Source organism: Watersipora subatra, chromosome 3, assembly GCF_963576615.1.
Source record: "Watersipora subatra chromosome 3, tzWatSuba1.1, whole genome shotgun sequence".
NCBI classification, from domain to species: Eukaryota; Metazoa; Bryozoa; class Gymnolaemata; order Cheilostomatida; family Watersiporidae; genus Watersipora; species Watersipora subatra.
Window position 1 is genome coordinate 12,508,655 of NC_088710.1, and position 27,760 is coordinate 12,536,414.

The window sequence follows — 27,760 nt, forward strand, 5'->3', positions numbered from 1 at the left end:
ATTTAGAATAGCGCATCATCTTAATGTCGCTACAAGTCAGAGCTGAGTCTTTCGCAACAAGTCCAAAAGACAGTCGAGCAATAACACTGAGTGTTAAACTCCAACGATATGTATTTTCAAATAAATATACATCAGCATACATGTAAGATAGGCAATAATCCATACACAAACACGACGAGAGTGTGCGCGTGCTCTGTCGAGTGAGCTACGCGCGCTCGTGAAATCGTTCGGACTCGTGTTATATCGTCCTCAACGGTGACCAATTCTTCTCTTGTTTCCGGCAGACTCGAGCCTGGTGCCTAGGAAGTCGATCGCTTCGGAACTGGCCACGGTGCTCTGCCGTTACAAAACAACAATCGGTGCATCACTAGCCTGTATATAAAGTCATTAATTATGTCTGATCCCGGACCTTCTGTTTTAAAGGGATCGCAACTCTTAACTTGATTCTGCTTTGGTAAAGGAAACCACTTTGTTTGGGTTCTGGCGAGCGGAAATGACCAGAGAGATGCAACTGTTTTGCTGGTGTACTATAATGCTGATACAATCTGAGATGCTGGTACAATCTGAGAGATTGTCAGCCTTCTCGCTTGATGGAGATGATGCTTGCTGGTGCACATGTGTTTGCTGGTGCAATGTAGGTTAAATCAAGCTAGTTGATGTTCGTAGAAAGATCCATTGAAGGTTGCAGTATGTCTTGTATTGCGCACAAGAATGAACATATCCATATATACAGGATATTTGTATCTTAGAGGGCGGGTCTTAGCAAGTTCAACCAGGTTCAAGAGAATAGCTAGGTACATGTAGCATTGTACCAGGTACATGTAGCATTGTACATGTACCTGTAGCATTGTACATGTACATTGTACATGTAGAATTGTTATTTGTATCAGTCCACATCATCAGCAACAATTGTTGTTGAACTTTGTGTTTTCCTTCCGTGATAGCTGTTAAATAACGTGCATACCTGGTACACAACATTGTAGAATAAGAACTTTCGTGAGGTCCTGTAAAGCTTATTATATTATAATCCTGAGAAGCTTATATACAATAATCCTATACTGTCGTAATCTGATAGCTTTAACACCATTGCGATATCATCATTGACCTTGACTTCTAGTTGCGTCTCATCATTGCCGTAGACGTCGTTACGCTACATAAGACTTCGAAACACGAACACACACCATGCCCCCTCTCCTACATAAAGGCCACCTCAGAAGATCTTAATTTCATTATTTTTTTTCATGTATTTTCATTTCCAATATTATCCCAGCCAATCAAGTTACAAACTTCCAAAATTAAAACTACAAACTTAGAACTTGAACTAAAACTAGAACTTGCTAATACAAATAAATTTGAGCTCCAATTGAGTATGTTTATAGGATAATGGTTTTATTAAATTTTCACCAAAACAATACACAGAGTTCAGTTTGTTTTTTAATTTTGACCCAGCGAAAAGGTTAATATTTTTAAATTTTCATGTTTTGTCTGTGTAAATACAGGTTTAATACTCTAGCTTCAACAGAGACTTAAAGAATATATGATGTAATTGTACTTGCTTGTGCAGTGTGTGGATAACCTCTTTACATCATAACTTGGACTAAGGTGCCAAGAACTTTAAAACACTGCGGACTCATCAGAGAAGGTTACCCAAGCTGTAACCTTCACAATAAAAAGAGTCTTTGACTAAGGTGTAATAATAATAATAATGATTCGGTGAACACAGCAAATTGAAATGAGAAAGTTGCGAAAACTTACCAGTACTTCATTTGTTAGCAAATACTGCAGTTGATATTCTCATTCCCCCAAGTGACACAAGAGCTAGCAATCAAATGATAAGTTGTTTAACTATATGGTTATCTGTGAACTAACTGGTAGAGCTGTTATCAGTTTTAATATGGTAAGAGTAAAAACAGCAAGGAAGCAAATATCATGCCAATTACAAATACCACTTCTAATCAAACACTAAAGCTGTAAGTAAACGTCCTTGAACTATGCACACTTATCTTGTGCAATACAGATAAGTGTGCATACCTCATAAACAGCTGCAGTGCACTGGAGTCGTATACCAGTTCACAATTGGGAAAGAAACTTGCATTTTAGGTTTTCTGGTCTTTGCAGCAAATCATCGGATTATGAAATGCAGTCATCATGAAGCAACTTTTCACAAAACATCGCGATTACAGCCATTCATTCATTACGATTCAATAAATTAAGTTTGCAAATAGGCGTTACATAAAGTGACGCATTATAACCAACGAAATTAAAACTTTGAAATGCTCAAAGACAAGCTGAATTTGGCAATTTGGCAGACTTATGGTTGTAATTACATGTAGATTAAACTTTGAATCTTAGAATACTGCCATTTATAAGTTTTGCTTAGCTTCTTGCTTAAATGAACCATAGTCTGAGTAATAGTACTGCAGGTCCAGGTCTCTATGGACAAGGGAATAACAAATGGTGTGCTGGACAGAGATGAGGTAGCGTGAAGTTTTCTTTTCAATGTCTGCAGACAACTCTTGTAGATCTAAGCTTTGTACATCATGCTACCTGTGTACATCCTAACATGGAAGAGTTTGGTGTTGGAGCTTGGAGTTGTTGTAGGATGTCTCTAATTTTTGCAACGTCAACTAAGGCTGTTAATATAGCAAAAAGTTCAAACAGCTTCCATCAATTGGTGAAAATGATAATTGGGAGTGTTTGAACAACCCTAAAGGTTCAAACACTCCAAATTATTCAAACACTGAGGAGTATGTCAAAGTGGTTTTTTAGTTGCAAGATGTCAACTGCATTTCAGTGACTGATGCAACTGCATATTCACCGTATCAACTACTCTGCACAGTCTCTGACTAATACATGTATGTACAAAATAATACAGTGCGTGCTCTACAAAAAAGTGAGATTCCATGAGGCTTTCGCAAGGCTTTGCGACAGATTGGCCAAAATTTACACATTATTATAGACAAGTAGACTACTGTAAAGCTTGAACTAAAATCTCCTGTGCTATACAACTATTGACGTAACATCAATGATATACAGCCCCCCACGGGGGGGGGGGTCTGTATATCATTGGTAACATTCACCTTTTACATTACTGTAATTCAAAAGCACCTTTGTTTGGATAACTTGCGATGCAAAGTAGTTTTTCTATTTGTGATGCTTTTTTTCTAAACACTCTTATAGACAGAAACAAGGTTGTTCATCAAATAGTGTTGTCTTAGAGGACCCATCGCACCCGCTATAAATGGTACGAGTTATCATCCACCTTGCACACCCAAACCTTGCTTCAGGATGCTAGCAAGTACAAGTATGTTAGCAAAACTGTTCAGGCAAGATTGATTTTTCTGTCCGTTCAAGTCAAATTCACCTAGCTGAACAAACAATAAGCTGTTTACACAAGAACTCCCATAATATGCTTATCAACAGCACTAGCGAATTTTCGGCCACACAAATTTTACGCGTTTGTTAAGTTATGCTCTCTGCGTTTCACATTAGATCTAGAACCTGACACTCCAATAAAAGCCAACTTTGCTCAGCCAGGGAAGTATTTATTGGCCAAGCTACAGGTCTTGAATAAGTTATTTGACAACTCCCTTCACCTCGACATATCTTTACAGGGCGCCTGTCATATAAATTAAACTTACGGTATGTTATGGTTGGAATATTTACTTCATCCTCATTAATTTATGTATTGTTTCTTATCTGGCATATTAACCATATAACATTAATAACAAGCGCTGAATAAAATATTTCACACAATCATACAAACAAGTTTTATTATTTACATCATCTGTACAAAGAATCAACCAGGCAAAAAGCTGGGTAAATAACTACAAAGTTGTCATGCGACCTATTCATCCCTGACATATCACGGAAGGGCTGCGCATTGTCTCTTTACAGAAGAGCAAATCTTTGGAACGATTGTTTTTTCTACAAGTTAAAAGGAACCGAAATAAAACTGCATGTACTAGAAATTCACTGTTCATTAAGGCTGAGCACCCAATGATGTGCTCTCATGCGAAAGAGACAATGCAGAGCCCACCTAATCGCCAGATTCGCCTGAAGAAGAGGCGGAGCCGGAGCCCGAGGAGGAACCGGAAGAGGAGGATGCTGACGAAGCATTGCTGCCTGATCGCGATCGCTTGTGCCGTGGTGGAGAACCGCTCATGCTTCTCTCCCTCTTTTCCTTCATCCCTGATTCCTTGGAGGCCTTGCTGTGAGAGCGGTTGCGAGACCGGCTACGAGACCCGGATTGAGAGGCAGCCTTAGTTGGGCGCTTAGGTGAGGGACTTCTCCGGGTGAGCCGACGAGGGGAAGGGCTTCTACGAGCGGGTCGACGTGGTGATGGGCTTTTACGCACTGGCCTTCTAGGAGAAGAGCTGTCATTCCTTTTCGGAGACCGGCTACGCCGGACTGGTCGCCTTGGAGAAGGACTTGATCTGGCTGGACGTTTAGGAGAGGGACTACCACGACCAGCGGGTGACCTTTTAACTCTCCTCCTGCTGCGGCTTCGACTGCTGCTTGAGTTGCTAGAAGACGGAGATCGTCTTCGTCGGCGCACTGGCGACCTTGATGGCTGTCTGCGTCGAGGAGAACGGGATCTTGCTGGTCGCCTCCAATTCCTTTCTCTTTCCTAAAGTAGATGAAAAATTAGACTGCGCAGGAAGTTCAAGATCAAACTGGGCTTAATATGTTAAATGGATTTTTATTGGCCAATTAATTGTGAGATTAATAATGATAACTAACAAGAAGCATGGAGTTAAGTAGCGGCGGCGACAACAAAGAACGCACTGTGATAGGTTTATGAAAGCTGACCTTTGCTGCCCGTTCCATCATCTCTCGTCTTCTTTCCGCAGCCTTTGCCTGCTGTTCTCTTGCCTCTTCCTCTCTCTTCTCAAGAAAAGCCTTCCTCTCAGCAGCCCGCTCTTCCGCCAGTCGCTCATTCTCGGCAATCTACATGCATGTGTGCGCATTCAGGTATAAAATAAGGGCAGTGACTCCTTTTCTACACAAACTTCCATCAATGCAAAACTGACAACAATTTAAATAAGCAGTTCATTGTAACAGTACAATCACACAATTTTGCTTTTTAAGATTTGTAGAGCGGTTCACTACGTTTATGAACAGAAATTGTGAAACAAGTTCTCTGGCTGGTCAGTAATAAACATATATGCCTCATAGGTAAGTTCCCACTTATCTCATAGGTAAGTGGGAATCAATAGATAGTATGTAAGTAATAATATACACATACCTTCTCATCAGTAAGTGGAAGCCAATAAATGGCTGGTTCAGCTACTGTTTTTCTAAACAAATCATCAAGCGAGACAACTGGCTTCTCTTCAATGACATTGACCGCTAAAATATAGCATAAGATCATTTGCAAGGACAGCAATCACAGGTTTGCCGAGTTGGTTTTCCGTTACATATCATATAGTTTACATCATAGTGATTGGTCATGAGCAACCATTGCGCAACACTTATACCTTATAAGGCAAGGGTTTTATTCACTGGATGCATTGCGCAACACTTATACCTTACAAGGCAAGGGTTTTATTCACTGAATGCATTGCGCAACACTTATACCTTATAAGGCAAGGGTTTTATTCGCTGAATGCCTTCATGAGCCACCATTGCGAAACACTTATACCTTATAAGGCAAGGGTTTTATTCACTGAATGCATTGCGCAACACTTATACCTTATAAGGCAAGGGTTTTATTCACTGAATGCATTGCGCAACACTTATACCTTATAAGGCAAGGGTTGTATTCACTGAATGCATTGCGCAACACTTATACCTTATAAGGCGAGGGTTTTATTCACTGAATGCATTGCGCAACACTTATACCTTATAAGGCAAGGGTTTTATTCACTGCATGCCTTCATGAGCCACCATTGCGAAACACTTATACCTTATAAGGCAAGGGTTTTATTCACTGAATGCATTCAAGATTCTACTATTTTACGGAATGTCTTTCTGTTTGCATGCACAGATCCGTTACACAATGATTTAACACTTGCGCCAGTGGCTTCGAATGCTGAGCATTCACGTTGAACTCTACAAATACTTACCGAATAACCTCACCAAATGATAGCATTTAGAATTCAAGCATGTGAATGTTTCACAGGAAACAAGGATTATTTTGTGCTTCTGAACCTCTAAATGACATGAACACTAAACTAACCATCGGGGAAACATGCACTTCCATTGAAGATTGTGGAATTTAACCATTGGCTTGTTTTTAAAGCTTAATAGATCATGTCAGTTTGAGCAAGCAAGCATTCCGAATTACAACCTCATGTGTTAAAGGTATAAAAACAACAGTATCTACACATTTTACATAAATAGTTATGGGGAAGGACAACTTCACTTTAATTAGGAGTAATTTCCACATGAAACAATTTAGTTGTTTGGCATGCTTGTGAATGAATAGGAATGTTTCGTAGCCGAATATCTACTTGAGAACTAATGATTCGGGCAACACATTATTATCCCATTGAATTGTGAGGCTTTTGCAGAACTTTGCTTATGATAGCCTAAGATACGTCACTAAAACACTCCTTGTCACTAATATACCTATAAGTCCCCGTCATCCCACTTCTTCATGTACGAATTGCTCAGAATTCAAGTCTCTTGTGTGTCCAGCCTATCAATTATTATTATCATCAGCCTATTGCAATAGCTAGGAACTCAGCGAAGTTAAATATTACTTAAAATTTTGTTCTGTTTTCATCAAACTCGCTTAGATATTATACAAGCAGCACATGAAAAATCTCCAACTTGAGTTGCATTTACAGGTGCAACTTTTAGTTTGCACACTTGTAGTAGCACAAATATGACAACATACCAATTTGTTTTACTAGAAATTCCACTGTCATACAGCCCACGACAAAAGTGATAATGGAAAAAAGAAAGGGTACTGTTGATAGTTGAAAAAGTAGGTCTCAGCAGTGTATTGTCAAACCCCATGCTAGATCGAGAGGAATGCCTCGTCATAAAGGGGCATTGTAGTTCGGCCCTAGCTTGTACATAAGTTGTAAAGAATTTCGGCTAACGTTTTAAATAGTTCAATGAAACCTTCGGTGATTGGACAAAAAAACATAGGCTGATAAACTGTGTACCACAATTTCGTACCTGTAAATCGGTCTACGCCTAAAACGGTCTACGTTTATTACAGAAACCTTCGAATAAATTCGATTACAAGTAAACAAGGCTATAGGCTGGTGAAATTAGCAAGGTTTTCTCGTGAAATGCGCACTGCTAAATAATTCTACTATCTGTCGCACGGCTTTATTGGCGTTTCAATTTTCGGTCTTAACTTTTATTAAACCGAGCTTTTCAAGAGTTTTGTGGCAATTTTCGTCCAAATAAATCTGTCTATTTGTGTATAATCCGATCAGATGGGTAAGTTTTAAGATAATAACGACGGTTTACAAAGACTTGGTAACATATTTAAATAGGTTTGTATGTGTTTTGTATCATTATTATACTTTAACGATTCTACAAAACGATGGTTAAATTTGTTGATGAAATTTTGATACAAGGGTTCGTCTCATTGTTGATAAATAATTTTCAGGAGTTGTGTGCACATGTGCATTTATAATAAATCTCCCAACCAATCGCTTCGCTCTGTTTGGTCGTAGGAATATTTCACTATAATATATTTTGGTGTAAACCCAAACACGAAGAAGTTACCACTGCAAAAACTGGTAAACTTAAGGTGTCACACCTCCTATAAAGAGTTATACTCTTCCAAAGATAAACGGTGGTGTTAGAAAGGCATTAGACATTGACATGCTCAATTCTACTTGAGCTACCGCATTGCTAGAATGGTAGGCTTACCATACCCTCCCACCAAGGTTACTAAGGCCATCGTTTGTATACTGAATTACATCTTATTGTATTCTTAAGGTTAGTTACCAAAGTGTTCTGACCTTATCAGGTTGTTTTTAAAGCTGTGATGATGCCTACCAATATATGCAACACAGTAACACAACACAGCAGCACCCACCCGTATACAAGGCTACACTATAATATGGCTACCTTTAGCGGAATAAATACCGGCAGACATCTGTTGTCAAAGGTCAAAAAGCTTATTATTAAACAATCTAGTTTAAAGTGGAAATGTACATGTATAAGGCAAACAGAACGATGAATATATAACGTACCTTCGTCCCTCCTTTTCCTCTCACCGCCGTCTCTACCGCGACCCCTGCTGCTTTCCCTCCTCTCCCGGCTCTCTCTCCTCGACTCCCTCCTGCTTCCTCGTCTCTCCGGCATCGGTGGTGAAGCGCTTTGTCTCAGTTTGTGCTTGTCCCATTCTCTTGCCTGACACACACATGCACGCCTTACATATTAGTTGAGCTGGTCTCCTTGCATCACACTCTATTTAATCACTGTGTTTTCATGTTTCAAATGGGCTTGGAGTTGCTTCCACTCTGAACGCTCCCTGCTGATGGATCCGAATTAGTAATATGCGGCTAAGCTCTTTCCAGTGGAGGTAAAAAATTTCAGCATACAACCATGCGAGTCTCTGCTACGAAAATGTTCTACTGCTACTTACTATTTCTGCTTGACTTTTTGCCTTTACATTAAAATTAACATTTCAAAAATTGGTTGGTTGTTCGGGGATGACGAAATAATTACTTTTTAGTGCAACTCTTTGACTACGCATGAATTGAAGAGTGTTTGTGACCCGAAAGCGAGTCTATTTTTACATGTTTTGTTTTGAGAGATAACTGTGAATCTTGGAACAATCTACAGTAAAACCCCAAATCATTGAAATAGTGGAGTGAGATTTCATCTGCAGTTAGCAACTTCGAAACCATTCAAAGCATGGAACCGCAGTTAAAAGGATTATCTTCAGTGCGCCCATCAACCTATAGAGTCTCTCTTATTACTACAAAATGACGAAGAACCTTCCCTAGCACTAAACAAACCAACGGAAGGAACTCCAGCTAGCCTGCTGATTCTGAATATTTGAAGAGACTGAATGAAATGAAAGAACGCATGAAGACACAGACTTACAGGTGGTGACGGCTGCCGCTCATTCTTTTTTCTTCTCTCCTCTCGAGCATCTCTAGCAGCCTGTCGTTCAGCCTCCTCCTTTTCTCTCTTTAATCGTCTTGCCTCGAGCGCCTCTTGCCGAGCCTTCTGGCGTGCAGCCTCGCTTTCCTCCTTCCTCTTCTGCGACTCGAGAGGTATTCCTTGCAGTTGTGCTTCATACCGGTCTTTTCTGAAGGCAAGCTATGGACACAAGAAGGTATGAAACGCCAGCACTCATAAATGATTGACACATATAGTACGATATTGTATTTAATGATAGTCATGGATAAAATTATCTATCATTGCGTGTGTGACAACTTTTTACAGCTTATATGCAGCAGCTACATGTCTGTCTTCAGATTTATGTGGAAGTAAAATTAGACTTGTCTCCCTTAGCATACTGCTACCGCTAGTACATCCACATACAACTGACTACTTTCACCGAATTTTAGCAGTAATTCAAATAAGACCGAAGAATAAGAAATCTAAAACTTGGGGTATATCAATAATTCAATATACTTCTGATGAAAACTAAAAATGAAAAATTAATATTTCATGCTTGAGTAATGCTGAAACCTGTTTTATTTAACCCTTTCACTGCCATATGACAGGGTCTTGCCTTCTACTATGATGCCATATTAAATTACGATCTTTTGGCTTTAGCAAGTCTCATTTTGTTACGTTGAATATCAAACACACCACTGCCTTTGTTGAACTTATACCTATGAACCATAAAAACTCTAATTTACAATTCAAAAAGTCAAATAACCTAGCGACTATATGATTTAAAAACACATTTCTCTTTCAGGAATAATTTATAAACATGGCCGAGATATAAATACGCTTTTCACCTTTAATAATAATTTAAATTGCAATGAAATGCATGGAAATTGACTCGAAAAAATCCCTAGACTTCACTTTAAATAAATATATGATTTCAACTGTTGTTTGACTCAAAAAACTTTTTGCAAACCTAAACAAATGACATTTTTTCAGTTAGCAAAGATGAGTAAAAGACAATTATCTAGACTGAAAATCTTATTTATAGAGAAAACCTCACATCTCCGATTTCATCAACTCATCTGCTAAAGTTTGTGAGCAGTATAAAAGGTAGCCTAGCAAGTGTAAGGTCAACTGCCTGTAGTTTAGAAGTTTTTTTCAGTTGATAAGGATTGAGCGCATCATCAGTTTTAAGCAAAGGGAAAATGTGTATTAATGTGTATTTGTTGAGATACAAAACGAAAAAGCTTTGTTGTGTAATTGCAAGAGCTAACCTCTTAGATTTAATGTATATTTATTGATTTAACCTATACTCGACTACAGCTTCTGTGGCATTGGTAGGACAAATCCGAATTTGAAATAAAGTTGTGCATAGTATGGATTACAAAGTAATAAACAATGACTTGCTTCTACATGTAGTTTGGCCACCGTAACTAGCAAGGTATGTAACAACTAGTGCAAAAGACAAGAGCACACGGTTTGCTTAGTGATGAGCAAGTAAATCAGTAAAACAAATGGACATTGCATCAGTCTCCGAAGGTTTGTAATATTTAACAACGATAGGCAAAGATGCAACATAAAAAGATGGTGTGAAAATTTATGAGCATATACTGAAAACCTCTATTTGAACACCATGGTGCTGTATTTTGCACCATCCTCCCACTCTTAATGGCGTTTTATCAGAGGTGACATTCAAATACAGGGTGGTGTTCCAATAGAAGTGTTATGGTATGTTGGAATATTTAATATCTACTGCATGAGCCCACTACTCCAAATTATAATAAGATACTTTTCATAAGCATTTACAAACGAACAAAGTAGACAAGCGTGTAAAACGTAAAAGAGCCTACCTCGTCCATGCTGCCGTACTCCACACGAAGGACCTTTGGATTGGATGGAGGCCAGCGTGATCCATGTAGAGTTTTCCTCGCCGCTTCAGCACTACTTGCATCTTGGAACTACAAGCAAATATCGGCAGTCAGCCGGCTTCACTCCTCCTAGTACACTCATTAATTGACAAAGATACAACTAAACTAAAGATACAATCTTAACTGACTAAAACACACTTTATATACACATAAATACACATTATATACAATATATAAATACACCTTACATGCAATATATAAATTCAGTGTACACCTTACATGCAATATATAAATACACCTTATATGCAATATATAAATACACCTTATATGCATTATATAAATACACCTTATATGCAATATATAAATACATCTTATATGCAATATATAAATACACCTTATATGCAATATATAAATACACCTTATATGCAATATCTAAATACACCTTATATGCAATATATAAATACACCTTATATGCAATATATAAATACACCTTATATGCAATATATAAATACACCTTATATGCAATATATAAATACACCTTATATGCAATATATAAATACACCTTATATGCAATATATAAATACACCTTATATGCAATATATAAATACACCTTATATGCAATATATAAATACACCTTATATACAATATATAAATACACCTTATATGCAATATATAAATACACCTTATATGCAATATATAAATACACCTTATATGCAATATATAAATACACCTTATATGCAATATATAAATACACCTTATATGCAATATATAAATAAATCTTATATGCAATATATAAATACACCTTACATGCAATATATAAATACACCTTATATGCAATATATCAACTAAAACGTAAAATCGTTTGATATCCCCGTGAATAAAGCACACAATGATGGAAATGTAATGACATATGTATTCACGCAGACCTTGTTGCCTCAACAAGACTTTAAATGCGATGTTTCATATAGTTTTACAGTAAAAATAGTTATAAGATAATGTTATGATGTTCGCCAATGTTATAACAATCATCTAGCGTAGCAGTTTTAGCTAGCACTACAACCAGCCAACTTCTCGCTTATTGCAATAAATAATGATGTTCATGAATGGCTACTGCTAAATATTTTCCTGGTGTACGCACAAAGTCACCATGGTACAGTCGAGCCTCTAGATACAAAGTAACTATGTTTAGAGATGTCCTCTTCATATTTTAAAAACGTCGTATGTTAGATCAAATATTCCCAGCAAAAACACGGTAATTAATTATTTTGTTCTCCCTCCAAAACACCTACGATAACTGCACAACAGACTGAAAGTAATCTTATTTACATAGCATTAAAACAAGTACAACATTATGTAAAACTATGTACATAACTAAAAGCAAATAACTAAAACAACAAATAAACATATACATTTCTATACATAGTTTTTATACAAATATAAACTATATATATTTCTATATTTAATTTAAATACAAATATAAACATATATATTTCTATATATAGTTTAAATGCTAATATAAACATATATATTTCCATATATAATTTAAATATAAACATATATATTTCTATATATAGTTTATATACAAATATAAATTAAAGCAATGACCCGTAAGAAGTCCTTATTATTACGCTGACTTCGAGACACATAAACATAGGTTTCTGGTAGAGCTGATAAAATTTAAACTAATTCAGTTTATATGCATCTTATATTTTGTTAATTTTTGTATTTACATTGTAATTCTCATTAACCTCTTCACCTTCACTTATAAAACTGCATTGTTTCAAGAAACTATCAATATCATATGTTGGAAGGCATTTCTGGTGCAGAGTCAAGTAATCTAATCAAGTTTTACATTGGATGTTAAAAAATTCCTATCTTGAAGTCATCAGAGATTTAATTTTATGTTGCTAATTTCATCTTCTATAGAATAACACTTAAAAATTTTAGTCAAAGTAACATGGCTGGGTTCTATCCAAAAACTTCAGTAGCTAAGTCAAGGTGAAGCCATGACCATATTCGCACACAAACGTAGATTAATTTCAACTGCTTTGCACTCGAAGTGCTAAACCGAAAGTACTCACAGTAGCATAGCAGTGTGATTTGATCTTATCTATCCAGAAAGCTCCCTCATCACCACTGAGTTCTCCATGCTTGGAGAGCAGCTCCTTGAGTTGCCCGATAGTGAAAGGTCTGGTTAAGTTCTGTATATGGATAGTTGCATTCAGAGTGTTACGCGGTGGGGAGACCTTCTCACGCACTCTCACCGGTTCCTCAACCGGCAACGTGATGGTATGCGCTGGCTTTTCAACTGCAATGACCAACACGAGTGATAATGCCAGATTGTCATAGCTATTATAGTCGACCAACTTTAATAGTATGTTACAAATCATGCTAATCTTACACGATCTGTACACGAGTTATTTGTTATTATATTAGATCTAAAATAGATTGATGGGTCAGCAATCAGCAAAGAGAGAAACTTTTCAAACAATTGATGGGACCCGAGCATAGCATTCTTGCGTACGACCACCATCATTGAAATCAACAGTGTCTAGAATAATAGACTGTGTAAAACCTACTGAAATTCAGCCTGTGTAAAACCTGCCTGCTTACAACAGAATGAGATACTGATGGACTGAGGTTCTTAACTCTTTCACTACTAAAGTAGTTTCTTTACCAGGACATCATTACGTATTCGTTAAAACCTAATAGTTGATAAGTACACATATAAATTGTAAAAATTGTCATAACCTTTGAATCACATGTTTATAAAAATGTTTTAATACCGAATGAATCAGCATAAATGATGTGTTGTAGAATGAGCTCGGACACATTCTCGGCTATTTTTGCTTTAACTGTTGGCATGTCCAAGTCTGATGAGTTATCAATATTATTACGGATTACGGCATTATTATTAATGCTAGAAATAAAAAATCACTCTTAGCTGTACTATTGTTCAATAAAAATCCCCAAAAATCCATAGATCTAATATTCCAGAAACCTTCGTAGCTGACAATGTGTCTGGTACAGCTGGTCATTGCCAAGATGAAACTGAGATAAAAATAGTCGTTGCAAAGTGAAACTACGCACAGGATGGGTTGTAAACATATCTTCTATTGGCGTAACCCGTGCAGATAATTGTTTCCTTTTGTTTAAGTGCAGATATGATAGGCTAAATAATTAACTACTTAGTAATCAGAAACTCTTTGTACAAAGCATTGCACTACGCGACTATTGGCCATATGCAATATGCCGTACTACGTGGCTCGTGGTAGAGAAAGAGTTAAAAAGAAGAAACCAACTATACCTTTTTTCACCATGGTTATCTCCCCATCAGACAAATCCTCATCAGTGCTGAGCACCACCTCATCCTGAGCATGTCTTGTGCTCACACGGACCTTAGCCTTCTCTGCTGATGCAGTTTTAACAACTGGTTCCTTAGCAGCCAGTGTGTGTCCATCCTGTTGTGACGAGTTCCCACTTTTAAGCTCACCCACATCCCCTTCCGCCTTTTCTGTGATTGGCTCAGATTCTTTTGGAGAGCTAACCCTGGCAATTTTAACTTTGGGTGATTGCGGTTCCACCTCCACTATTTCAGGAGAAGCAGGCTGCGCATCTGATGATACACCATTCATCTCTTCTCTATCTATGATGGTCCTTAACGTCGGCATCACTTCCTGAGTCACAAAAAGGCCCGATAACAGTTAAAGCATACACCGCTTTCTGCTGCTCACAATAATAGCCTAAAGCCTGGTTCCTATATCGATTGCGAGACCTGCGAGATTGGCGATAATCTTGCGCAGCAAAACACTTGTGACGCTAGGCTCGACAGCTTCTGTTCACATAAAGCTGTATCGGTAATAACCGCACAAAATTGTTCGCTCGTCATGCCGTTTCGATAATGGTGACCTTCGTCTGTACAGTGCATTTCCGTAAAGGCTTTGCCTGCGGCTTTTTGTGAAAGTTGAACAGCGCTAAACTCTTGCGGTGATCGCCGGCAACTACCGGTGGTACTCGGCGGTACCCGGCGTGTAAGTTCACATTTTACCGCAATAGCCTGAGGTGCTGTCGCCGGTGCTTTGCGGCGTATATGGGAACCAGGCTTTAGATACATGTTTGAACAACCAAGCCATAGATAAAGCTACTCAGTAATATATTTATTCAGTGCAGTACCGTTGAGCTGAGCTAGACCATGCAACACACATCTTTGCAATACCATTCATATCGCTAGAGAATTGAGGAAAGTGTTTTTCTAATGTTAACATAATAATCTAGAAAAATTTGAAATATTTAGTTTTTTATTATTTGCAAGATTTTTTAATATAACAATTCAATAAATCAAACCAACCTTGAGAGAGTCGGTAGATATACTGATTGATTTGTCCTTTTTGGACTTGCTGCTGGCACCCCATCGTCTCTTCTTCTTTCCTTCTTCATGCGTTGACCTCTCATCTCTGCTTTCCCTTTCATCTCTACTCAACCTTTCTCCCTTGCTCAATCTCCCCTCTATACACAACAAACATCGCTCTAGTTACAACCTTTTTCCGATACAAACTTAAGATACAATAGAAACAATACAAAGTCAATTATCTTGACGATCAGTGGAAAAACAGCTACAGTTGATTGCTTGCTTGTATTTCCACTCAATGTGACAAGTGATAGCACCTTTTCCACCTGTCAAATACAGCCTACTTTACAGCTGATTCAAGTTTGCTATGCATTATGGTTGCGCTTGAACTGCTCACTTGCTATGATCTTGCGAGCTGGAATTGTTGGTTCCTTTCTGGGAGGGGACACAGGAGCCTACAAGCATAGGTTGGCAGCGATTAGCCACTGCTCCCCTATACTATGAATATAACATGTGAGAAGTTATCAAGCAAACTGAAAAGAAAGACAACTAAGAGCACTGATATAAGGTGAAAACATGGACAGTAGACGCTCCTATAACATATAATTCATTTAATGCAAATTCCAGTAAAGTAAACATTTTATGGCAATGTTTTAGATTCGCATTATGTAAAAAACTCTATATACTCTAGGACACTTATATTACGCTAGTATTTAGTTTCGTGAGTAACAAACAGAGTAAAATTTCGCTGCAACTTAATTTCGCAGCTCTGATAAGTGCGAAAATATGGTGATGTGAAAATAAATGCAGTGGAACAAACATAATTAGATTCCTCAGGTTCGGTTCATCGGTAAGAAAAGAATGTTCAATTTGGGACTAGTTTGTAATTGTGAACCGCAGGTAGAATTGTGTGGGCGAGATCGATAATGCAATTTGATCGCTTGCTGCCATTTGTTTCTTGGACTATCAATGAACAAAGCTATTTAATATCGCAATTTCGCTCATTCGTTATGATAGTTTAGTTTCGCTCATGAAATTTTCGCGAGAGGATGACTCCGCGAAAACTAGATGAGGCGCGAATACATAAGTGTCCTAGGGTAACGTAAAGGGCAAAGTCGTTGCGTGTTCTCAAATTTGAATTGAATAACGAGCATCTCATAGTTAAATCTCATTTTCACTCTTGCCGCACTTGGGGGGAAAATGACATATATGGGTCTCTCTAGTACACATACTAGTAACCTCGAAGTCTACCTCGCTGTGAGAGATCGTCAGGTGTGCCGATAAAGCGCAGAGAATAAGTAGCTGCACAATTATTCTGAAGTACCAAAAAGTGGTCGATAGGTGTAGGCGTTAGTGTCAGTCTACCAAGGTGAATGTCGTGAGTCTCGATTAAGGCGATGCTGTATCCTAACATTTAACTCTGGCTTCAGACCGATGGATGGACAGACACCACTATTTTTTCTGATATATTTTTGTTTTACATTATTTTAGACCTACCATTTTTTCCTTTGTAGCATAGACATTCCCGTGTGAAAAAGTCACTCCCCAATGTAAAATTAATATAATCATGGACTCTAGACCGAGTGAAAGTGATAGAAAAGAAAAAGGTTATCGATACAAACCAATAATACTAAATCTTTTTTTCTTTGAAGGGCCAAAGGGGTGAGTTTGGAAAGATTTTAGAACTGATTTAGGCAATTTACATGTATTTTACGGTTAGTATAACGTAAAATCTCTGTAAGATTAATGTTCTCGGAATGGATTAGTCGTTGTAGGAGCATCTACTGCAGTGAGATAGCTGTGAATGACCTAAATGCAAATTTAAATCAAGCAAACTTAAAACTTCTTAATAGAAAGAAAACCAGAAAAATACATCACGAAAATAATACATTAGATCCCTTTTTAGACTGTGATATTCAATAGTAAATCCTTAACATCGCACTAAACGCACCACTTTGTAACAAAGAAATAAAACCTGAGGTTACCAAATCCAGACAGGGTGGCTTGCTGAGGGAGATGGTGGCTTTCTGAGGGAGAGGCTGTCAGCTTTAGAGAGATATATTGATACAATAGCCAGGCCTTTATCCATTTCCATTCTTCTCAACTGGCTAGCTTATACCCATTGATGTGAGCCCAGCAAGGGCTGCACACCAGACCGCCCTGAGTTACTACAGGGGGCCAACTGAACTTCTCAGTGATGTCTATTGGCTGTGTATGCGTGGACTGCCCCTAATACTGATTGGGTTGTCTTTAGGCACAATCTGCCCTCGCACTCTCCATATACAATAGTCTGTCATAAATACATAGGACAAAGCGACAGTTACCTTCCGATTCATTGTAATTCTGAATTGATCCACTCGATGGTAATAGATGAAATCAACATGTCACTCGATGACGCTGATATCAATACATTGACGAATCCTAGTTAAAATGAATGTTTCAGTAAAAGACAATCGAAACAACATCTGATGCTTGTTGTGTTCAGGTGATGCAGAACTCCAGAGAAGTGCGGAGCATAGTTTGTACTGGTAGAACAGTTGATCACCGAAAACTCTTTCCCAATTATGTTTGTTCAGCAGTCAGTGTCTTAAGAGTTAACTGCACATGGCCTAGCAGATACTGTCCAATACATCCAAAGTTCAGAAACCAACTGAAATGATTCTTTGGTTTGACAAGAGAATTACTGTCTTTGATTGCAGAAGGGAGCCACTCCTCAAATGGGTAGTTCCTCCAGACAACTGATGAATGAGTAAAAGGAACAACAAAGCAAACGGACAGTGCGTAGAGATCTAGGAAAACCGCAACAGGGAAATAGGTGACTGGTTAAGGCACAGCATCAGATGAAGGTTTCACCTAGCATAGGCTATTCAAGCTTGCAAATTATTTTAATGGATTTTCTTTAGGTTACAGTTTGACAAACAATAAACCAATCAGTCTAAAGGCACTTAAACCAGTGAAAGCTCTATCGATGCTGTCAGACAAACCTAGTCCCTTCGTTACACCAGTAAAGGAATGCAACTCCTACTTACCGGCTCCGGCACCTCCACCTTCTTTGGCTCTACTTGCCTGTTGAAAATAAATCCGCAAGCTAAATTAATACTGAGAGCACAACTCCAAGAAACAATCAAGACGGCAATAAATACAGAGAGCCTAAGTATAAGGTTTTTGAAATCAAAGGTACATTTTTAGCAACTAGCTGCAGCTGGGAAAATTCCTTTGAAGAGTCACATATAAATCACTTTACAGACACACACTGTACAAGCAGTTCTTGTGAAACTAAGACCAAAACAAGAGGATATTTCTGTGGTCATGTATGTGCAATAAAAAGGAAAAAATTGAGTCATGCATTGAAGAACAGAGAATTTTACAGTGACGTCATTTAGCACATAATTTTCTTCTGAGCGTTTTAACCGCGATCCAGTTTTGTCAGTTTTAATTTTGAAACATCCTGGCAGCCAGATCACCTCAAACATAAAAACTATCGCAGATGACAGGAAAATACCAAAACTTTCCGATAAAATCTACTAAAATTTTGTGTGAGTTCATCTTGGTCACAGAGAAGTTACAGTTATCGTGTGGTATCGTGGACTATCATTTAACAGTTATCGTGTGGTATCGTGGACTATCATTTAACAGTTATCGTGTGGTATCGTGGACTATCATTTAACAGTTATCGTGTGGTATCGTGGACTATCATTTAACGAAACTAACTTATGTTTGAAAGTGTTTTTTGGATATGAATAAATTAGAGATTCCTTCAGAGTGCTCGCTCCATCATCAATGGCCATTATATGAATACTAGGTGAACGCCGGTAATAAAACAATTACCCACTGAATTCGAGTAATTTGCCTGGAGAGCTAGTAGCTTATGTTAGTACATACTTTACTATAGTCTGAACATTCAACTGAGTGTCTTAACTGCAATCGAATTTTATCGATATTAATCTTGAAACATCCTGGCTGTCAAATAACCTCAAACATCAAAAACAATCGCAAATGATAGAAAAATACCGACACTTTTGATAAAATCTACTAAACCTTTGTGCAAGTCCAGCTTCAACTGTGCTTAGTAAATGGCAGACATGATGCAAACTGTAAATGGTATTAAAATGTTTGAATGACATTTGTGCATGCAAAACACAATTCGCAGTGACCGCATCATATACAGCTGATGACCCAGAGACAGGTTTAAAATGATTAAGTGCAAACGAACTTCAAATATGCTATATACGGACACCATCCATGGTACTAACACTGACATCATCTCTGTAACTGAACCTTGCAGGAAACTGCTTAAGAGCACGTAAAAAACAAACTAAAAAGCCTGTCAACTTACTCTTGTGGTAGTTCTTCATCATAGTCAAGCTGTTCATCTTGTTCTGTCGTTGCAATATCCAGGGCTGGTATCGTTGCAGTTGGCTCCTTTTCTATCGCCTCTGCCGCTTTCTAACAACATCCATCATTGGCAATAACGTGCCAAAGGAAAAACCGACTCTGCCAACCCATATCAGACACTCTGGGTGTATGGACTACCACTCGTGTATTCCCTGCTCTATGACACTATGTGAGAATGGTGAGAGAAAGACTAACCCTTAAAAATGAGCCTACTTTCATGCAAAAAAATTTGAGTAGCTTTTAACAGAACGTATTGGTATTTTCCTATCATTTATGATGGTTTTTGGTGTTAAAGGTGCTTTTGAGATGTTGGCAATGTTTACTGTTTAAGGCGATCTGACTGTCAGGATGTTTCAAGATCAAAATTGACCAAACTTGATTAGGGTTATATTAGGGCTATATTAGGGTTATATTAGGGTTATATTAGGGCTATATTAGGGTTATATTAGGGCTATATTAGGGCTATATTAGGGTTACATTAGGGTTATATTAGGGCTATTAAATAATATTAGGGTTGTATTAGGGCTATATTAGGGTTATATTAGGGTTATATTAGGACTATATTAGGGTTATATTAGGGTTATACTAGGGCTATATTAGGGTTATATTAGGGTTATACTAGGGTTATACTAGGGTTATATTAGGGTTATATTAGGGTTATATTAGGGTTATATTAGGACTATATTAGGGTTATATTAGGGCTATATTAGGGTTATATTAGGGTTATATTAGGGCTATATTAGGGTTATATTAGGACTATATTAGGGTTATATTAGGGTTATATTAGGGTTATATTAGGGTTATATTAGGGTTATATTAGGGTTATACTAGGGTTATATTAGGGTTATATTAGGGTTATATTAGGGTTATATTAGGGTTATATTAGGGTTATATTAGGGTTATATTAGGGTTATACTAGGGTTATATTAGGGTTATATTAGGGTTATATTAGGGTTATATTAGGGTTATATTAGGGTTATATTAGGGTTATACTAGGGTTATATTAGGGTTATACTAGGGTTATATTAGGGTTATATTAGGGTTATACCGCTCAGAAGAAAAGTATGTGTGAAATGACATCACTAAATAGTATATAGTTATGATAGTTGATATCGGCAATTGTGATCAAGTTGTATTATTAAGCGTCTCTATTCTGACAGTCTCTTTGCAACTTCGTACACATGTCATAATCCCACTTTCGCCTAATTTGAGCGTTTCGACTGTGATGAAGTTTTGTCAATTTTAATCTTCAAACATCCTGACAGTCAGATCGCCTCAAACAACCAACAACATCTCAAATGATAGAAAAACATCTACACTTCCTGATGAAGTCTTCTAAAATTTGATGTGATCACATCTTTAACAGCTCGGAGTGATAAGCGAAACAAAGTACTGTACGTACTGTGACAGGGGCAGGTGACTTTGCAAGACCCTCTCGACTGGCTTCCCTTCCCTCAGTACTATTCTCCTCTTCCATTTTGCATGACTCAGGATCTACATCTGGAGTAGACACCACTGCAGGTTTCTTAGAAGGTGCTGACCCATCGTCAATACTCACCATAGGCTTATCAGCGATCAGCTTCTCCGTTTGTGTGACAGATTTCCCACTGTCGTCTTTCTGTTGAGCATTTTCCTCCTTCCTTATCGACCCGCTACTTTCAGAAGGACCGATTCGTTGAAGGCGTCGCCGGAATGATTCCTTTTGCCCAGAGGACTTATCCTGCACTGGTGGATTTTCAGGCATCTTGCTAGGGTTCATTTCATGCAACTCCTTTCCGCCAGAACTTTTTTCCTCCTCTACCATATGCTTTGATGCCTCAGTATCTGCTAAAGGCGTTTGTTTCAGATCTGACTTTGTATGCTTAGGTAAATCAAGCTCGGGTTTTTGTTCATCATTTATAGAGTTATCTGTCACCACACCCTGGGGATCGCTGGGCTCCATATCATCTCTACCTGTAGTGGGCTCTATCTCTGCTGGTTCTGGAGTTTTCTGATTGTAGACATCATCGGCAGATTCCTCCAACTATGCGAATATACAAACACTTATTGGTATAATCAAGTTCATTTTAAACATATAATGATTAGGAGATTGCATTATCAAGTAAACAGAATCAAACTCACATCTTCTAAAGGTTTTCTCCTTGGTGAAGCCTCCCTATCCTTTCTCCTTGGTGAAGCCTCCCTCTCCTCATATACTGACTACAAACAAATCAATCACAATAATTAGGAACATCACAAGTGTTACAGCGTGCATTACGTAGAGCCAATATCTGAATTTAGTCTCAAATCTGATAAGGCAACAAGTACAAGAGCGACGTAAATTGCGCAGTAAAACTATCACTATACTCCAACTACCGATCAACAAGGTGATTACATCCGTTATGCCAAATATCATATGACTGCTTTGATATTTCCCATCCTTTCTGACTGTATAGAGAAAGCACAATTCTTTTTAGCATCTCACCGTCTGGGAAGTGGTGCGGCGAGAGCTTCTCCTAGGTGCTTCTTCCTTGGACTGCTTCTGCTCAACCTCTCGCTTAGATGGCGTTGAGGAATGAGTCTCCTTGACAGGACTCTCTGGTTCAGTCTAAAGGAGTCATAATATCTCAACACAAGGGCAACTCTATGGTTCCGTTTATAGGAACCTTGAGACTGAAACAAAGCTTTTAACAGTTTTGTAAAAATATTATAAGGGAAGAAGGGAAGAACCTTAAAAAGAGTCTATACATTAGCAAAAACCTGCACTTCCTAGCACGAGGAACATTGCAACAATTTTGATTGTCGTAGTTCATAGAAGAAACTCGCTGTTGATCGCGATGCATAATGAAATAAAACGAAATTTAGAACTGACACGACGTCGATATAACCTTGTCAACAAACAGCTAGATTCGTTCCATTTGTAATTCACTACTCGTGCCCTGTTTTCGGATCACTGTTGAATGTTTGACAGTTTGCAATAAACTAAGCAGCAAAAACACAAATAATAGCAAAATCTCTGTTTACCTGGGAGTCGTCTTCCTGGCTCTCACTTTCACTAGGCATAACTCCATCTCCTGACTGTCTCCTAACCTTCTCCTCTTCTGCAGGGCAAATACATACTAATACGAGCCTCGCGGTTATCACAACCTGCGCTACGCACCAACTTTGTGCTCTAAGATTCGCACCGCAAGATACAAGCTCAAGTATCAAGGGTCTCGGCTAAGAGAATTGATCTCGCTAAGGATATCATCAACCAGTAAAATCAAGTACTGGCTGCTGTAGTCCAATAGCTACACATGGATGAGGGACATGAAAGTTGGAGGAAACAAATACAAAGAATTATTCACACAATGCTGACTAACATCTCATTTCTACCAGTATTGTGGTGGCACTAAAACAAAAGCTAAAAACCTTGTCTTGTGTGGCTACACTGAACTATCAATCTGGTGCATGTTTTTGTAAAACTCAAAAATAGAAATCATCTTTTTACTATAACACATAAATTGTTGTAAAACAACTAAAAGAATTACATGTCTACAGTAATTTTCAAATCATTTTTTATTTTACTTAAAAATATCCAAAAGGAAGGATTATCATCACTTGTGAATTTCCGAAATGCACAAGTCGGTCAAGCCCATGTGAGTAATGCACAAGTCGGTTAAGTCCATGTGAGTAATGCACAAGTCGGTCAAGCCCATGTGAGTAATGCACAAGTCGGTCAAGCCCATGTGAGTAATGCACAAGTCGGTCAAGTCCATGTGAGTAATGCACAAGTTGGTCAAGCCCATGTGAGTAATGCACAAGTCGGTCAAGTCCATGTGAGTAATGCACAAGTCGGTCAAGCCCATGTGAGTAATGCACAAGTCGGTCAAGTCCATGTGAGTAATGCACAAGTCGGTCAAGTCCATGTGAGTAATGCACAAGTCGGTCAAGTCCATGTGAGTAATGCACAAGTCGGTCAAGTCCATGTGAGTAATGCACAAGTCGGTCAAGTCCATGTGAGTAATGCACAAGTCGGTCAAGTCCATGTGAGTAATGCACAAGTCGGTCAAGCCCATGTGAGTAATGCACAAGTCGGTCAAGTCCATGTGAGTAATGCACAAGTCGGTCAAGTCCATGTGAGTAATGCACAAGTCGGTTAAGTCCATGTGAGTAACGCACAAGTCGGTCAAGCCCATGTGAGTAATGCATAAGCCTCTTAAACAAACACCAATGTGTTGGACTCAGAAACAAGTTATAAAATAGCACATGTCAAACATACTGGTGTGAAGCAGAATATTGCAGGATGACACAGCTAAAACCACAACAAAGCATTGGAACCTCAATCAAAGACATTCAATAAAACCGCATATATTCAAATATATCAAACAAACCTTCAATTTTTCTTCTCGCTTCTTTTTGAGCTTCGAAGAGTTTTTGACGTTGCTCAAGGTAGTGCTTTACGAATTCATTATCAGTGTCTGCTCCATCGTTAACATCAGGAAGCTGATCAGGTGCCGGCTGAGACTGAAGCTTCTCTAGCTGCAGTTGCTGAACAGGATAAATGTACAAATTACTCCATTCTTCATTCGTTCTATACAAACTGCTGGTTAACAAATGCAACTATCAGTTGCACTCCTTCGCGAATACAACTTGCAAATAGACCAGCGTGTCCATCACTGCTATACTGAGGGTCTATTAATTAACTGTATTGCGAGTATACAAACTCTACAATCTAAATACATTATTCACTGCCTCAAGTAGTATGTTTTAACAAATTAAAACTTATTAAAGACTTGGAAACAAAAAAACCAAATGTTAATTTAAAATGACAGAACACATCTGTGAGGGTCAGCTAATATCAATACACTAGAGTTTCATATATTTTTATGCATGCAGTTTCCGGTAGTATGCTACGCAGAAGGTCCTAGACATAATACAATACAGTATGACTAGTGAAGGAAATATTTTCTACAATTGATTGCAGGTCACTAACTGCGAATTTCAAGCCAACATGAAATGCAATCAAGCATAATAATCCAAATATATTATGTACCTTCACTCTAACAAATAATAATTGTGATAATTCTTACGAAAGTGGACTGTAACTAATGAAAGTCAATGCTTCTATTATAATGATTATTCTATTATATTATTTGTGAAGCGTTCTAAACAATTGACTGGCTGTTCTGTCAACAAGCTAAACTTTGTGCAATCCAACAGCATTTATAATGGTTTAGGCATATCAAGATAGCATTCTGTTGCATGAAGGAAAAACTGCACACTGGTACAAACGTAATAAAAAAATATATGCTTAAAAACACATACACATTTTTTTACTATTCTAAAGTTCATGTTGTCATCGGAAAACCACAAGCTCGACATATTATGTGATGTTTAACCAAGCTTTGTCAAAATTTGATGTGACTAGGCCTCAAGCCTTATGTTAGTATATATTTAAAGTATAAAAAAATATATGCCATTTCAGAAGGAGAAAGAATCTACAACAAACCAATGAAAGCATGATATTGCGCATTAAAATATAGCCTGAACATCAACGGTATTTTTAGACCGTTGATGTTCATCGAGAGATCGATTTTTGACATTTACGATACTAAATCTGGATTGGGTGAATTAGGAAATAGCTACACATTTTAGAAATTTCAAACTTGAGGGACACACGGAGTTTGTGAGAATATGAACGGTCACAAACCACAGGAATGTTTGTATCAATTTATGCTTTGCAGAGGTCGGGCAGATACGCACCAATTATACTTTGAACCAGAACAACGACCAGATTCACATTATGCGTGTAGTGATAAAGTGGGTTCAGCAATAATAATTACTTGACGCAAAATACATTTTAAAACTAGCTGCGTTATGAATGGGCCAAGCACCGACTACACCACCCACTCATTTATTTTTGTTTGCAGCAAAAAATAAAAATGTGAGAGAAAGGCCAAATACTATAATGCTTCCACACTAAAATGCCAAACTGATGATTGTGACAAACTAACACAAAGATATAACACAACACAAAATTTTGCTATTTGAAAGGTTTTGCGACAGGTGAGAGCAACTTTTGCTGTATTGGCGTGACATGCGAACTTGGTGTTCTACCTAAACGGCCAGACACAGCTTGACGACTAGTGATTTGTAAAGAAATACATGCTATTGTTTGTTAAGTCATTCCAAACACTTGTAAGGTCAAGTTTGAAGCAACTGCACACGAAGCAAAAATTCAAAACTATGTGCACTAAATTTGAAGTGCATATATATATATATATGCTTTTTTGCTGTATGAAACCTTATGTCAAAACAGACATAAAAATAAACTTACAGATTTAAGACGAGCAAGCAATTGGTTCTTAGAACCAGCTTTAGAAAGTCCTCTGTTGTCTAGTTCTTCTTTTAAATCTTTGACACGAAGATCTTTGAGCAATTTTCCGCCAATACGAAGTTGCTCGGCGTCGGCCATCTTTATAGTTAAATACGTAGCTTCGATAGCGGCAATCGCTATTGCTTATTGCTGTTATGTTATCGCAGATCTCCACAAAACTGTAACAAATAGTATACTGTTTCGGACTACTAAAACGCCAACATTGACGTCTGGTTGGACATTCGATCGTTGGGTTGTTCAAGTATACGGTTACCCGTGTTCATAAACCGTGTTCATTCTCGATTTCAGTAACTTGAGTTAGATCATCTCTAATTATTGTCGATTAATACTTGCTACTACCTGAAGCGAAAATATACAGTAGACGGCGTCCCTTAGATAATCATATCGGGAGTTACTGTTTAATTCAAAATGCATAAAACATCAAAGTGATGTTGTTTTGATAGCACCACCATTACGCTTCCTGGTGCAGTTGATTCCAATGAAGATGGTTAGCAGCAGTGGATTTAAAAAAAGAATGAGAAATGTGTCGCAATTGTTGTAATATCGCTAGCTTTAGCTCACTGATATAACATCAAAATACGATGGAATGTGTTCAGGTGTAACCTGTCGTTCTGGTTGTCTGGAAATTTTCATTATGCTGCCTTAACCATATATCCATTGTAAGCCATTCGTTGACAACATATTCAGTAGCAATAGGCACGCTGACATCTAATATTATCATTGTTATTTAGTGCGTGCGTATTTTAAATATTAATAATGGCATTTAATGATCCAAAAACATATTGGAACAAAGTCATAAAATAAGCAAGTAATAAATTCTGTAGGGAAAATTATTTTTATGTTGGTATTTCCCAGAACACCTGTTGCATCATGTTGAATAGTATATTTCGAAGGGTAGTTGCAGTAGAGGGAGTCTAGTCATCTCTTCTACAACCATTCTAGGGTAAAACTTCGAATCTGCCAAAATTTAAACCTCGACTCTTTGACCAGTTTTTAGGATTAAGGTTGAGGGAATTGTCACTGTCTAAGACTGGCAAGCCAATATTACAAGTTATAACTGTATGTCTTTATATGTTTGGCTCAACATCAAAGTCTGTTAATTGGTTTCTTTATAATTTTAAGAATATGTTAAAGTCATGGGTTGTAAAAGAAATTGGCTGCATAAAATTGTGTGTCTGGAGCAAGTCCAAAAGAACTGTATGCATCACATGGTGATTAACCGACTTACTTTTGTAATGTGGCCTAAATAGGTTAGCCAAGCTGAAACCATCAGCGACAAAAATGTTGGAATTATTCTGACACTCACCCATTTCATTAAATCCTCTATTTAGTTGATCAGTAAAGATCAATGCTAACAACCAAAGACAAAGAAAAACAGAATAGTTCAACATCTTAACATGTTAACCTTGATATAAAATCCATTCAAGATGTCTACCAAATTTTTTTTTTAAATCCAGCTATCAGCCATAGAGCTACGGCAGTGTATTGTGAACATATTTTACTATTTGACACACTAGAATCTATTATTTCTGTTATTGCGAAAATAAATGGTTTGTCGATGATACTTAAGTAGTCCAAGTAGTTATTTTTATTACAAATTCTATTTGAATTCCAAAGCAAGAGTTTTAAATTAATTTTATCCAAGGGTTCACAAACTTCTATTGCCATTAATCTCAAATTTCTTGAGGTCTCTGATTTTAGACACATTTTCTGGGCTAAAATCGGCCAGCTATCTCCTTTTCACTCTAA

General features: G+C 37.7%; 1 protein-coding gene across 1 annotated transcript; it reads right to left on the reverse strand.

Annotated features, from left to right (window-relative positions):
• Positions 1-3,746: 3,746 nt before the first annotated feature.
• LOC137390076 (apoptotic chromatin condensation inducer in the nucleus-like) lies at positions 3,747-26,090 on the reverse strand. The gene is made up of 18 exons (XM_068076322.1): positions 25,952-26,090; positions 24,006-24,162; positions 22,657-22,733; positions 22,118-22,240; positions 21,775-21,852; positions 21,056-21,676; positions 19,595-19,704; positions 18,288-18,324; positions 15,656-15,713; positions 15,259-15,416; positions 14,218-14,587; positions 12,992-13,218; positions 10,893-11,000; positions 9,025-9,243; positions 8,166-8,325; positions 5,249-5,352; positions 4,813-4,950; positions 3,747-4,630 (listed from the first exon to the last, which is right to left on the reverse strand). Exons 1-18 carry the CDS (start codon positions 26,087-26,089, stop codon positions 4,040-4,042), a joined length of 3,474 nt encoding a protein of 1,157 aa, XP_067932423.1. The 5' UTR covers position 26,090; the 3' UTR covers positions 3,747-4,039.
• Positions 26,091-27,760: the final 1,670 nt, after the last annotated feature.